We start from the raw sequence: 15,830 nt of genomic DNA on the forward strand, positions 1-15,830 counted from the left end.
GCAAATAGTATAGGAACGCCCCCATTCTCCCCCGCCAGGCATGCTGGTTGCTTGAGACTGCCGGATGCCTGAGTCCCCGTTAACCAGGACTCTACTGTATTAACACAAGCATAGTGGGAGCTCAGATTGTAAGGGGTGTGTTCCGCAATAAAGAGAATCTAAATTGAAAGGTAATATAGAGGCTGACGTATTTATTTCCTTTTAAACAATACCAGTTGCCTGGCATCCTGCTGGTTATTCTGGCATCAGCAGTGTCTGAATCACACACCTGAAACAAGCATGCAGCTAATCCAGTGAGATTTTTGTCAGAAACATCTGATCTGCTGCATGCTTGTTCAGGGTCTATGGCTAAAACTATTATGCAGAGGATCAGCAGAACTGCCAGGCAACAGATATGGTTTAAAATGAAATAAATGTTAACCTCCATATCCCACTCACTTTATGTTCTCTTTAACCTCCTTAGCGGTAACCCTGTGCTGGACACGGGGTAAGCCGCCGGAGGGTGCCGCTCAGGCCCTGCTGGGCCGATTTTCATAATTTTTTTTTTTTGCTGGACGCAGCTAGCACTTTGCTAGCTGCGCCAGCACCCCGATTGCCGCCGCCGCGCGCCCGATCGCCGCTATCCGGTGCGGCGCGCGCCCCCCCTCCCCCCCAGACCCCTGCGCTGCCTGGCCAATCAGTGCCAGGCAGCGCCAAGGGGTGGATCGGGTCTCCCAATGACGTCCTGACGTCGGTGACGTCATCCCGCCCCTTCGCCATGGCGAAGGGGGAAGCCCTCCAGGAAATCCCGTTCTTTAAACGGGATTTCCTGATCGCCTGTCGCCGGAGGCGATCCGCGGGGCTGGGGGGATGCCGCTGAGCAGCGGCTATCATGTAGCGAGCCCTGGGCTCGCTACATGATTTAAAAAAAACCAAAATTTAAAAAAACTGCTGCGCTGCCCCCTGGCGGTATTTTTCATACCGCCAAGGGGGTTAAAGTAAAATCATACACATGAAAACTTTGCTGCATACACAACTTAACAACTTTGGAATTTTAACCAAAATGACAAATCTGAGTGCATGTTTCCCTTAGCATTAGTGGCCTCACCTTAAGCGATCGGCTACGTCACAAATCCATGGCTGATACCACTGTAAGTTCCGCAGGAGGGCACCTCCCACTATCTTTCATAGAACAGAACAAGCTGCTTGGAAAAATGGCATTGGGCAGTATAGCTGTACAGTGATCGTTCAATATCTGTCAACCGAAATGAGCAGGAACAGTAGTTTAGGATATCGGTTATCAAAGATATACCGTATTTTTCGGACTATAAGACGCACTTTTTCTCCCCCAAAATATAGTCCGAATGCTACATATTTTGTCCAGCGCAGCTGTCTCTCCCACCATCCCCCAGTAATCCCTGCAGTAATTTAACAGCACGTGGAGGAGCCTGAGGATAGCGGCGAGGCTGTGAATACAGTAGCAAGTTTTAATTTCAGGTCCCGATGCCCGCTGCCTATCTACTATAATGCCGTTCAGAGGGAAACCAGAAGCTGGGCAGCTAATGTAGTATCATAGCACTGAGGCTGTTAGCAAGATCTGTATTGGGCTTCCCGTAATTTCCTGCCCGCTGCTGCTATGCCGAGTGAATGGGTTAGAGGGAGCTGAATGAAGATCGTGCCTGCAGACTATCATAGAGGAGAGGCTGTAAGCTGTGTCTGCGGCGAGATTTGTAAGTTCTTATAACCTGCCCGTTGCCTATCTGCTGCTATGTCGGGTGAAGTGAGAGAGGAAGCCAGGTAGCTTGTAGCAGCTTACGTGCGTGCCTGGCTTCCTCTCTCACTTCACCCAACATAGCAGCAGATAGGCAGCGGGCAGGTTATGAGAACTTACAGATCTTGCCGCAGACACAGCTCATAACCTCTCCTCTATGATAGTCTGCAGGCACGATCTTCATTCAGCTCCCTATAACCCATTCACATGGCATAGCAACAGCGGGCAGGAAATTACGGAAAGCCCGATACAGATCTTGCTAACAGCCCCAGCGCTATGATACTACATTAGCTGCCCAGCTTCCTGTCTCCCTCTGACCGACATTATAGTAGTAGATAGGCAGCGGGCATCGGGACCTGAAATTAAAACTTGCTACTGTATTCACAGCCTCGCTGCAATGCTCAGGGTCCCGTGCCTGGACCTACCAGGAAGTGGAGGGCGGAGCTTGATGGCGGAGGTGAACAGTGGCGCCACAGTTGAATACCTCTCTTGTGGCTGCTGCTAATGGCTCTCCACATGTGCTCTGAGGGGCTTCTATTTGGTCCCCTGCTGCTGTTGCCAAACGCACCTAATTCCTCCAGGATAAAAGTTAACAGACACTAGCTGGGGTGCCCACCTCTTCATAACCCTGCCTGGTGGCTGCAATTGAATGGCCAGGTAAAGACCTATAGTTACTATAAGGACTGCGATGGGACGATACAAAATGGATGAGTACTGTCAAGAATGCTGATTGTTTGTGCTAGCTGTGTACTGGCTATTTTTGATGTGCTTTCTTCAAGCTTTTTGGTCTTGTGATGGATTTCCATAGGTTGTAGTCCTAGGTGCAGGCCACTGGAGTGTTGCACTTCAATGGAGTACTCCTATGTTGCAGTTATATTGCAACACAAACCTCCTGTTTTTGGTTCAATTAGGGTATAACTGTAACTGGGAGAAGGAAATTATTTGGGGGAAAAGGATAACAGAATTACTAAAACTGCTTGGGTGGGGTGAGCTCCACATAATGCCCCTGCACCATATAATGCACCTAGTTTTATATTTTTTCCCCGATTTGTGTTCTAAATCTAGGTGTGTCTTATGGTCCAGAGCGTCTTATAGTCCGAAAAATACAGTATGTACACTAGCTTCAGTCCCATACACCTCATATTTTCCCTAAACAAACCAGCAGTAATGGACATTATTTTAAAATGGTCTGTGTGCCATATTCATGCTTGCCATCAAATGACAAGTTCTGGGCATTCCACCTTAGAGCCATTTGCCAATCGTTTGCAATCCCTGGGAGCTTGGCTGTCAATATCACACACACCCATCCCCAGGGAGGCTGATTGCTACTTCTGGGGGTGTGTCTGTATCATGCAGTGTACACAATGTGTGCTTTATTGCAAATGGTTCTTCTGCTCTCCTACTCTCTCTGTGAAGGTTGTTGTCAACACTGTAGTAAACAAAAGTGTAGTACCAGCTGATAAGGAACCAGTTTTACTGTAAATACATCTTGTATCTTAAAATGGGACTAAAAATCACTATAGATGTACTGTGCATGTATTACATGTAATCAGTGGTCCATTTTAAGGGTGCTAGTGTATGTGAACACTTTGAAGGTTTTTTTTGTTTTTTTGTTTTTCTTCTTCTTTCCTCATCTGAAAGCAGCTAGTCAGGTGGAGTCGGTTTTGACCTTGTTCTGTGTGTATGCCATAGAGAATTATTCAACATAGCCGCACCCAGAGTAAAGTTATTTTTACTGTTCTGATGTCAATCTAGACACATACAGCGTTTGTGACAGACTCTCCTTCACTTACTGTCCTAGTCTGTGTAATTGCTTCCCATTGTGGCTCTATAAACCTCTCTTCCTGCATGACAGAATTTGGGACACATTCCATGCCTAGCCAGTCACTGGATGATCACATGGAATTAAAAGGCTCATTTTTCCTCTACTGCCTTCTCTTCTGTTGGAAAAATCAGAAATACTAAAAAAAAAAACGACATAAAAACCGGTAGAATTTTTGAGAGCGAGAGAGAGTGCATGGTCTAAAGTCTCGTACAGACATGGGACATCTGTAACCTGAAGCAATCAGTTGTTGTTTTGGGTTACCAAAAAAATCTCTTTTGCTAAATGCTTATTATATATTTCCCTTTCCTGCCTCCCCTCTCCATAGTACAATACATATTGGGCTCTATTCATAAAACGTTCCCCGCAAGTTTTCCGCTCAAAACAGCTGACTTTCCCGTCCATTTAGCAAAGTGGGCATTCATAAAAGCTGTTCCCGCATGAAAATCTACAATCCCCCAGCAGAGCGAGAAATTTCCACCTTCTGCTGTGTTTTTCTAGAGTTATCTAGAAAAAAAGTAACAAACTGTCCATTCATAAAGATTAGAGGAAGCGGTATGTGGACGGGAAATACCGCTTCCTCGGATGTAGCGAGAAGCCTGCGGATTACATACAAGTGAATGGGAAAGACCTCCCAGAGAGAGCAGCGCACGGAGGGACTGTGCCGGCTTAAGTGTTCCCGCATGCCTTCCGACAGCTTACCGCTAGCCTTCAGCGGGAGATCTCCACTCTATCGCAGCTGCCAACATTTTTATGAATGCCCACCCAGAAGTCTAAAATACCGATGCGGTATTTTCCATCCACGAGTATTTTCGCCACATTTTTTTTTAAGAATAGAGCCCATTGTGAGAATGTCTTCTGCCTCACCCTTCTCATGGATTTTTGTTCTGAATGCTGGAAAAGGTAAAGGTGCACTTTGTCTCCTGTCAGGATTAACCTTGATTCTGGGGAAATCGGTGCATACAGATGTATTCTTAGGCTTCAGCCCTAAATGGCTGCCTCAACTAAGTTCCATCTAACGTGTGAATGTAACTGATGTCCCAGAAGATGAGGTTTGTAATGATCAGAGTAATCTAACCCTTGCCCATACATACTCCAATTTCTGACGCCTCATTTTTTTCAGTGGAAAAACTGGTATGCCAGATCAGCCCTGTCACATGTGCGTGCCTACTCAATGCCGCTTTCAAGCAGATGTGTGTGGTAGCCATGTCCAGGAGCCTTGTGCACATGTGCGGGTTTGGAAAGAATTCGAAATGAATTGTGACGACACATGCGCCATAGCTGCAACAGAGCTGGGTCAGAGTTTTTAAAGGGGCGCCATAGCAGCACGACTGAGTGGAGGACAGAGATACTGATAGGCCACTTATATTAAATGAGGCTGGTAGAAGCTTGAGGTATGGCTAAATCTCTTTTGCAATAATGTAATTGTAGTTAAGTCTCTTGGCTCCTGTGTTGAGAGCACCAAGTATTCCCAACAGTTTGACGTGTTCAGAAGTGAGTCTAGGGGTTTAACATGCATTTTGTGGTTCTAAGGACAGAGAGAGGATTTTAGTTTCCCAGGCAAGTCACACCAGGGTTTGGGCTATAGCTGCGTACACACGTACAAGGCATTCAGCCTGGTGAGGTTTGGCACCTGATCCCTCAAGTGATATTGCAGGGCTGAGGCTGTACAGACACTCCACTAGCCTGTAGGCTAGCGACTTGGTGTTTGTAAACGAGTGGGAGTGACTTTGTGTGTAGGCGTTGTAAGTGGAGAGAAATATGCTCTCAGCAGTCACTCAGCTGATCCAATCCACCAGGGAAATCACTTGTCGAGAGAGGTCAGGGGCTGCTGTACACATACTGGATTCACGGCAGAGGTGATAATCGGCCGCCTGGGCCAAGTTTCATTTAGCGTACAAAGCTTAAAGAGAACCCGAGGTGTGTTTAAAGAATGTTATCTGCATACAGAGGCTGGATCTGCCTATACAGCCCAGCCTCTGTTGCTATCCCAAACCCCACTAAGGTCCCCCTGCACTCTGCAATCCCTCATAAATCACAGCCGTGCTGTGAGGCTGTGTTCACATCTGTAGTGTCAGTCTCAGCTGCTCCCCCGCCTCCTGCATAGCACCAGTCCCTGCCCCCGTCCCTTCCCTCCAATCAGCAGGAAGGGGAGGGATGCAGGCGGGGACTGGAGTTCTGCAGGAGGCGGGGAGAGCAGCAGACTGACACTATAGAGATAAACACAGCCAGCTCTGACAAGCTGTTTGTCAGCAGCATGGCTGTGATTTATGAGGGATTGCAGAGTGCAGGGGGACCTTAGGGGGGTTTGGGATAGCAACAGAGGCTGGGCTGTATAGGCAGATCCAGCCTCTGTATGCAGATAATATTCTTCAAACCCACCTCGGGTTCTCTTTAAGGCAAGGGGGAGCAAGCTTCCAGAATTTTCTTTGAATTTCACACCCTCTTTCACAGTATTTCTATGAAAAGTGAATTTGTCCCAAATGTCTTTGTAGAAATTTAATACAGATGTGCACATAAGAACTACCGTATATTGTGGTGTATAAGATGCCCCCCCCCCCCCCCCAACTTTTCCAGTTAAAATATAGAGTTTGGGATATACTCGCCATATAAGACCACCCCTCTTCCCAGCGCACACCAAGTAAAAATGAAAACAAATCATATATTGGTGCTATGGATGCATAGATACAGGTGCTGTACTGTATGTGGTACCCAGTATATAACAGTATACAGGTGATTGACTGTTTGGATTGTTCAACTCTCCCTCTTCATAAGCAGATTGGTCAGCTCTCCCTGTTTATCAGAGCGATAAGGAAGAATAGATTGCGCAGTGCCCATAAAACACGCCTCATTCACCCGTCTGGCCCGCCCTTGTATCCTATTTACCTTCTTCTCTGTCTCTCACATCTTGCACATGTGCGCCTGCGCCGCTTCACTACAGTCCTCAGCAGCTAATCTGAGAGGCAGTAACAGGATAGGTCGGGCCAGACTGGTGGAAGAGGCGTGGTTTTTGGGCACAGCGCAATATTTCTTCCATACCCTGGGCGTCCCAGACCTTGCAGCGTGAGCGATGAGCTCCCCCAGCATGTGCAGCAACCGCCGATTCTCCAGCACCTGTTAATTGAACATCGGTATGTCTTGTATGCGCATCACGTATCGGCATCGTGTGAACATCAGCATTTCCTGTATGCGCATCGCGTATCAGCACTGTGTATCACCCGGCATATAAGACGACCCGGCATATAAAACGACCCACGACTTTTCAGAAGAAACTCAAGGCTTAAAAAGTAGTTTTATATGCCAGAATATACAGTAATTATCCAGCATTTAAGTAGCATAATGGAGATACCCTACACAAGAGATGCATGTACTAAAGCCGTTACTAAATTTAGCATTCTACGTAATCTGCTTCCTTTTCTGAACTGGTATTTGTGCATAATCAGTGCCTGCACAGATTTGGTATGAAATGTTAACTGCTTTTCTTGTTTGGTTGGCACCATTTTGACAGCCTAAGGATTAGTCTTTTATTCTCTCTGCCATAACGTGTGTTTAGAAATTGACTCTGGTTCCTGGTTTTCTCTGCCCAGGTAAACATTTGGCTATGTATCTTTAAAGTGAACCTGAGGGGAAAATAAGCTAATGAGATAAACTATTGTATCCTTCTACCCCTAAAAATGACTTGAGTATACCAGGGTTTTCTTTTATATTTAAATATTTAGATAGGTGGTTGAATATTTTAGTCTCTAAAAATTGGCAGCCTATTAAGTGTCCCAGAGTTAGAAAAGTTCAATAGTTCATATGTTTTATCTCTTCCTGCCCTCAGAAGTATTCTGCCAGAAAAACTTTAATGGCTGTAACTTGCTTATCAGTGAGGTTTACTACTGTATATAACCGAATACAAGTCGACCATGTGTATAAGTTGACTCTAATATTAAACCCTCTTCAGCTGGAATTTTTCATCAACTCAGCCCCAAGTGCAGCAAAATGAATGGCTGCACTTGGGGCTCAAGAAGGGGTTATGACTGCACTGCACACAGTATTGCAGCCATTAACCCATCCTATCTCTTAAGTGCAGGCAATACCTCCTCCAGGCCCCCAAGAGCTGCAATTATTCACTCCCTTTTATGCAGCCCAGTATTTTCCCTTGCCCCTTCCCTTAATTGTTGGGGCCAGAACTTTCAGACCTGTGTTTTCTTGGCATTTCCTTTCCTCAAAGTATCACTTACCACAGGGTAAATTGCTGCAAATGGGAATGCCACTATTAGTACACACATTACTCAGTGTGCTCAGTGTTGCATGTGACCCGTGTATAAGTTGACCCCTATACTTTTATGAAGTGAGTCAGACTTATACTTGAGTATATACAGTATATTCCAGACAAGCAAATGACGAAACCGAAGCGGTCACTTCCATAGCTAGTAAGTAACTCTTTCAGGCAGCAAAATAAAACAAGAGAAAGAGCCCGGTTATTAATGTTTTGTACTGTACACACGCATGTTTATCATCATGTCGCATATCGCCTCGGGTACACTGTAATGGTCTACTTTCCTTGTTATGCGAAATGCTGCTCTTGAAGGCAATATACAAAATATACAGTACAATTTATGGTATTGCAGCTACTGTATATCACCTCCGATAGGCTGACTGGGGGGGGGGGGGGGTTAGTCAATCAAGACTCCCTAACACTGCCTCTGCCTGAAATTCTACTGAAATTTACTGTATTTATTTTGAAATAAGTAAAAAAAGAACTTAATGTGTACATCCCGTTGCAAAACAGACCTATCTGCGAGTCCATCATAATGTTGGTATAAGAATCGCTGCGCAGACTGATGAGAATAGTCGATTTTGAAAAAAGTCTTTTTTACTTTAAAATGTTAAGAGCACTTCCAGGATTATGTGCCAATGTCTTCTCTTAGATATCTCCATGTAGTAAATGGTGCATACTGGCCATGTTTAAAGGAAACTGCCATCCACAGCTATTTGATGGAATGACATTGATACGCCACTCCCAAAGGCTTTCATGGTACCACCTTTGAAAATCCCTGTGTGTGCATGTCAATCTACCCTGCTCTTATGGCCACCACACTATTTCTGAGTCTTTAGATGCTTCTACTGAAATCCTGTAAACTTGGCTAATATTTTGAAGAGGGCGTTTGATGGACGAAAGATTGGGGCAGAACAGCAAATACACTCATGACATTGTTCACCAAGGTTTTCCAAGATTACACATACAGTGATGTGAAAAACTATTTGCCCCCTTCCTGATTTCTTATTCTTTTGCATGTTTGTCACACTTAAATGTTTCTGCTCATCAAAAACCGTTAACTATTAGTCAAAGATTACATAATTGAACACAATATGCAGTTTTAAATTATGGTTTTTATTATTTAGTGAGAAAACAAACTCCAAATCTACATGGCCCTGTGTGAAAAAGTGATTGCCCCCCTTGTTAAAAAATAACTTAACTGTGGTTTATCACACCTGAGTTCAATTTCTGTAGTCACCCCCAGGCCTGATTACTGCCACACCTGTTTCAATCAAGAAATCACTTAAATAGGAGCTATCTGACACAGAGAAGTAGACCAAAACCACCTCAAAAGCTAGACATCATGCCAAGATCTAAAGAAATTCAGGAACAAATGTGAACAAAAGTAATTGAGATCTATCAGTCTGGTAAAGGTTATAAAGCCATTTCTAAAGCTTTGGGACTCCAGCGAACCACAATGAGAGCCATTATCCACAAATGGCAAAAACGCGGAACAGTGATGAACCTTCCCAGGAGTGGCCGGCCGACCAAAATTACCCCAAGAGCGCAGAGAAAACTCATCCAAGAGGCCACAAAAGACCCCAGGACAACATCTAAAGAACTGCAGGCCTCACTTGCCTCAACTAAGGTCAGTGTTTATGACTCCACCATAAGAAAGAGACTGGGCAAAAACGGCCTGCATGGCAGATATCCAAGGCGCAAACCACTTTTAAGCAAAAATAACATTAAGGCTCATCTCAATTTTGCTAAAAAAAAGATCTAAATGATTGCCAAGACTTTTGGGAAAATACCTTGTGGACCGACGAGACAAAAGTTGAACTTTTTGGAAGGTGCGTGTCCTGTTACATCTGGCGTAGAAGTAACAGCATTTCAGCAAAAGAACATCATACCAACAGTAAAATATGGTGGTGGTAGTGTGATGGTCTGGGGTTGTTTTGCTGCTTCAGGACCTGGAAGGCTTGCTGTGATAGATGGAACCATGAATTCTACTTTCTACTAAAAAAATCCTGAAGGAGAATGTCCGGCCATCTGTTCGTCAACTCAAGCTGAAGCGATCTTGGGTGCTGGAGCAGGACAATGACCCAAAACACACCAGCAAATCCACCTCTGAATGGCTGAAGAAAAACAAAATGAAGACTTTGGAGTGGCCTAGTCAAAGTCCTGACCTGAATCCTATTGAGATGTTGTGGCATGACCTTAAAAAGGCGGTTCATGCTAGAAAACCCTCAAATAAAGCTGAATTACAACAATTCTGCAAAGATGAGTGGGCCAAAATTCCTCCAGAGAGCTGTAAAAGACTCGTTGCAAGTTATCGCAAACGCTTGATTGCAGTTATTGCTGCTAAGGGTGGCCCAACCAGTTATTAGGTTCAGGGGGCAATTTCTTTTTCACACAGGGCCATGTAGGTTTTGAGTTTTTTTTCTTACTAAATAATAAAAACCATCATTTAAAACTGCATTTTGTGTTCAATTGTGTTATCTTTGACTAATAGTTAACGGTTTTTGATGAGCAGAAACATTTAAGTGTGACAAACATGCAAAGGAATAAGAAATCAGGAAGGGGGCAAATAGTTTTTCACATCACTGTAGAAGACATCTTGTACCTACACACCTCTCCACATTGTCATGAAGCTGAAACTTCCTCTTTTCATAACCTTAGAAAAGCATTCTCAAGTCTCTTCATGAAAAGGTTATGTACCCACAATTGAAATAAGACTATTCATAAATGGCAGCTTTTACAGCATAATCTAAGAACAACCATTACTCTGCTATTTGTTCTCAGTCTTGCCATGCTGAAAGCTGTGTATGCCCTTTGCTGTGGCTGGAGTTATTCTTTAAAGTTAAAAAGTTATGGTTGGTAAATAAATCTTCAGTTGCTGTACGATTTAGTGGATTTTGGTGGTATTATTTTTAATGTCTGTTCTGGACTTGTGTACTTCCACCCTGTTTGTCTCTTGCCATGACAGCAGTGGTGGGTTAGCCTGTAGCAGTGTTGGGTGTGGCATGCCTAGCGGTTTTCCAGTGCCTCAGGGCTGTCATGATGGCAATTTAACACTTTTTTTTCATATACAGTACTCTCCAACCTGTCCAACTCTCCAATATATTCAGAGCAGAGTTTAACATCAATGTACTTACATCTGTGTGATTAACAGGTCTTAAAATTAAGCTTTATCAACAGAGAAGTATGCTTTGCATTACCATAGTTTTGCTGTTTTAAAATACTTGCATTGTTTGCAGATATTTATTCATCTCTAGCTCTCAGTCTTACTGACGGGTGTGACTGGAGTCCTGATAATATGGGAAGATGGGAATAAATCCATTTTTTTTCAAACCTACATCATCACATACTAAAGCTAGTTTATAGGTACAGAGTAGTGTGTGTATGTTGACAGTATTATAAAATATGGGGCTAAACTCAGTAATGCATTATACTATTGATCCTGTCCTATTTTAGCACCTATGTCCATTAAGCTTGAATTTTTAGTGTTTCTTCGCTTGCGAGCTAGATGGGAAAAAGCTGCCTATTCTGACAATACACCTGCCGTCCGAATTGCATGCTGGTACGATTCGAATGGGATTCTGTAGTTTGTCGCAGCATGCATCCAAATCCCTATAGCCATACATGACACAGATATAGCTATTCAGCTGCGGCTTTACAACAGCACAGGTGCCACGTACGATTCGGAGATGGACACGGCACCCAGTGGAAATAGGTCCTTTAGCACACTCTAAGTACACCAACACTTTAAAGTAACTCTGTATTGGGTCATTGTGTTTTGATCTGAGAAGGCTGCACAGTAGGCACCATTTGCTGCCTCAGTACAACTGGCTGCAGTCACAAACTAAAGCGCCCTGATGACCTGATGAATAGTTAGATGAATCTCCGTTTGTGGATTCAATTCCCAACTGCCTCCTCTTTTCGCACCTGGCAGTGGCTCCCAGCTATGGACTCTGCTGCCTACTCCCTCTTCATCTGACAGTTCCTTTCTGCTTTATTGGTACAGAGTAGAGAGGTTCGTTCTCTGCAGCATGGGTTTCCATCCCATAATGCCCAGCATGACCTGACCTGAAGTCAGCAGGTTAAGGGGTAGGAAGAGGCATGGCTGGGCCTCCTAACCAGGAAGTCTACCCAAACACAGTCACTGGGGTTTATGCTAGGTACACACGTTACGTTTTTTCATTCGATTGATTGAATTTCCGTCCTGTCCGATATTACTCTCGATTGTTTTACCGCTTGATTTCTCATAGAAGTGCATGGAAATTGATCAGAAAAGATAAGAGAATCGAGCGGAAAAACGAATCGAAAATCGATCGAACGGGAAATCAACCAAAAAAACGCATAGTGTGTACCCAGCTTTAGTAGAGCCTTGCTAGGGGCAGCAACCTGGCTGCAAAGGTAAGTTTGTATTAATTATTTTCATGGAATGCTCTACAGGTATTGCTTTAATTATGAAAAATGTTGGATTTTCTTTGGAACAATGTTCCAAATCTGAGCAGCACAGCACCAAGAAAATCCAAATTCTTTGGATCAGAACCCATGTGGACGGTAGTATGGAGTGTTAAACGGAACCTAAACTGAGAGGGATATGGATGTTTCCTTTTTAAAGGGACTCCGAGCAGTGCAGAAACTATGGAAAGATGCATATCATTTTAAAGTTCTCTTTCTCCTCTTTCCAATGATATTTAAACCGCCACCCTACGCATTTTAGTTTTCACTATTTTCGCGATTGAAATTGCCGTGGCCGCGATTTCAATCGCGAAAATAGAGAAAACTAAAAGGCGTAGGGTGACGATTTAGGTGTCGCCAGAAAGAGGAGAAAAAGAGCTTTAACCCCCTTTGCGGTATGAAAAATACCGCCAGGGGGCAGCGCAGCAGTTTTTTTTTTTTTTTTTTTTTTTTTTAAATCATGTAGCGAGCCCAGGGCTCGCTACATGATAGCCGCTGCTCAGCGGCATCCCCCCAGCCCCGCCGATCGCCTCCGGCGATAGGCGATCAGGAAATCCCGTTCAAAGAACGGGATTTCCTGGAGGGCTTCCCCCGTCGCCATGGCGACGGGGCGGAATGACGTCACCGATGTCAGCGACGTCATTGGGAGACCCCGATCCACCCCTTGGCGCTGCCTGGCACTGATTGGCCAGGCAGCGCAGGGGTCTGGGGGGGGGGGGCGCGCGCCGCACCGGATAGCGGCCATCGGGCGCGCGGCGGCGGCGATCGGGGTGCTGGCGCAGCAAAAAATTATGTAAATCGGCCCAGCAGGGCCTGAGCGGCACCCTCCGGCGGCTTACCCCGTGTCACACACGGGGTTACCGCCAAGGAGGTTAAAATATCCATCTTTCCATAGTTACTTGTATTACACAGGACGACTTTTTCCTAAAGTCAGCAGCTCCATTCTGCTGAATGGAGCTGCTGACACTGGGGAAAGTGTCGTCCTGTGTAATACAAGTAACTATGGAAAGATGGATATCATTTTAAAGCTCTCTTTCTCCTCTTTCTGGTGACAACTAAATCGTCGCCCCACGCCTTTTATTTTTCTCTATTTTCGCGATTGAAATCGCGGCCGCTGCAATTACAAAAAAAACGAAAAAGCGTAGGGTGGCGGTTTATATATCATTGGAAAGAGGAGAAAGAGAGCTTTAAAATGATATGCATCTTTCCATAGTTTCTGCACTGCTCGGAGTCCCTTTAACCTCCCTGGCGGTTAATTATTTTTTTTTTTTTTTGCAAATGGGCAAAAATCCTTTCTTTTTTTTAATTTTTTTTTTTTTTTTTTTTGGTTTCATGTAAAGCTATCAGAGTGGTAGCTACATGAAACACCACTAGAGGGCGCATGTGTCCCTCTAGTTTGATCGTCGCCGGCATCAATAGCAAACAGGGGAACGCGTATATAACACGCTCCCTTGTTTGGCTTCTCCTGTCGCCATGGCGACGATCGGAATGACGTCATGGACGTCAGCCGACGTCCTGACGTCAGGCGCACCAGATCCAGCCCATAGCGCTGCCTGGAACTCATTGGTCCGGGCAGCGCAGGGCTCTGGCGGGGGGCCTCTTCCGCCGCTGCGTGCGGACGATCGCCGCAGAGCGGCGGCGATCAAGCTGTGCGCGCGGCTAGTAAAGTGCTGGCTGCGCGCACAGCACTTTGAATGGTCAAAATCGCCCCACCAGGGGCTGAGATCTCCCCCTGCGCGGCATAGCCCGAGCTCAGCTCGGGCTTACCGCCAGGAAGGTTATACAGTACCAGCTGCCTGGCATCCTGCTGATCTCTTTAGTTGCGCTAGTGGCTGAATCACAGACCTGGAACAAGCATGCAGCTAATCCAGTCTGACTCCAGTCAGAGCACCTCATCTGCGTGCTTGTTCAGGGGCTGTGGCTGAAAGTATTAGAGACACAGAATCAGCAGGAGAGTCAGGCAATTGGTCTCAGTTTAGGTTCCCTTTAAGTCACCACTGCCACTGCACTCCACGTCATACTTCAGCCCTCCAGTACTTCCTCGTTCACAGCTGGTTGGAGGGACGTGGAATGCATTGGTTAGAGGCAGCAACAACGGTGAGCTTTACCCCCCCCCTCCCCCGCCACGGTTCGCATGTGTAAAGTTTACAGTAGTTGAAATTCTCCTTGATGAATAGACTGTTACAGTACTGTACATAGACCAGTGAACTAAATGAATATTTTTGTTGTATCTGTGTAGATGCTGATACAGGAGTTGAATGAATATAAGGTAAGTGCAAATTTTAAGAAAATGTATCTAAGGTACTTCTACTCAAGATACTTTGTTTCCAGTCATACTGGCTATTTCAGCAACCAGTCATCCGTTAGAAAAATTACCTTACAATTGCTGAAGGAAAGCTCTTTATCACACAAAGACATGATCTGCCAGGATAGATCCTTATGGTTGGGGGATGACTCAACAGTACTTGTAAGTCAGTGAAGGAGCTTTATCCATTGCAGAGTAAGGTGTTATACCTGGTACACATCATGCAATTCCCTGTCAGATAGATGGGTCGAATCGAATCTTTCCAACAGGTCTGATCAATTTTGTATAGAAGTGATCGGAAATCACATAGGACCTGTCGGAAATAATAGATTCATCCCATCTATCTGATTGGAAATTGCATGGTGTACCCGGTTATGTATCCATTTACTGCTTATCACCTATGTGCTTTTTCTTTTTTTTGGTAACCTTATATCCTGTATAGCATAACAAAGGTGGGTTACATAAATTTCAAGTTGAAAATTGAAATGGTTGCTTTGGATCACAGCACACCTGTCTGTAAGGTAGATATTTAAAGTGTACAAGATTTTATACACACCTGGGGCTTCCTCCAGCCCCACCTGCTCCGATCGCTCCCATGCCGCTGCCCGCAGCTTCTGGAACCGGTCCCCGCACCTCCGTTAGTTGTAGCCAGTCTAGCGTAAGAGAAGTGCGCTATTTGCGTATCTCTCCAGCAGCTGCTGGAGAGATATGTAGAGGGTACGCCTCCTGCATAGCTGACTGCGACTGATGTCAATGACAGGACCCGGTTCCCGAAGCTGTGGGCAGCGGAGAACGGCAGCGTTGGAGCAATCGGAGTGGATGGGGCTGGAGGAAGCTCCAGGTGTGTATAAAATCTTTTTAATCTTAAAGCTCTGAGTACTTTTAAGGCCCTTTTCTGCTATCAGCATTTCACAGTCAGATTCTGATCTGCGGATGGCAAAACGTTAGGTACTAGGAAACCAATGGAATCCATAGGGCTCTTTTCCACTAAAATGCAATCACAAATCACATTTCTTTGTACTTTCCACTACTGCAATCTGTCGGGTGTACAGCGAAACTGGTGTGTTTGCGCCAGAAGAAGAAAAAACGAACGTGAGAATATTTTGAATTGCTGAATCGCTGGAAAATCACATAGCGATGCCATTGCTATGTGATTTTTTTTTTCCTGCGCTCATATACAAAGTATAGGACCTCAAGTGCGCAAAAAATGTAGCAGGACGGCAGCTGCGATTGGGAAAAA

General features: G+C 45.0%; 1 protein-coding gene across 3 annotated transcripts in view; it reads left to right on the plus strand.

Annotated features, from left to right (window-relative positions):
- Positions 1–15,830, plus strand: part of BRWD1 (bromodomain and WD repeat domain containing 1) — a 195,674-nt gene that overhangs the window by 40,188 nt on the left and 139,656 nt on the right. For all 3 annotated transcript variants that reach the window (XM_068270377.1, XM_068270379.1, XM_068270378.1), the window contains exon 3: positions 14,525–14,554. In XM_068270377.1, coding sequence (XP_068126478.1) covers positions 14,525–14,554 — 30 coding nt within the window. The remainder of the gene's footprint in view (positions 1–14,524; positions 14,555–15,830) is intronic.

Source organism: Hyperolius riggenbachi, chromosome 2 (genome assembly GCF_040937935.1).
Source record: "Hyperolius riggenbachi isolate aHypRig1 chromosome 2, aHypRig1.pri, whole genome shotgun sequence".
NCBI classification, from domain to species: domain Eukaryota; kingdom Metazoa; phylum Chordata; class Amphibia; order Anura; family Hyperoliidae; genus Hyperolius; species Hyperolius riggenbachi.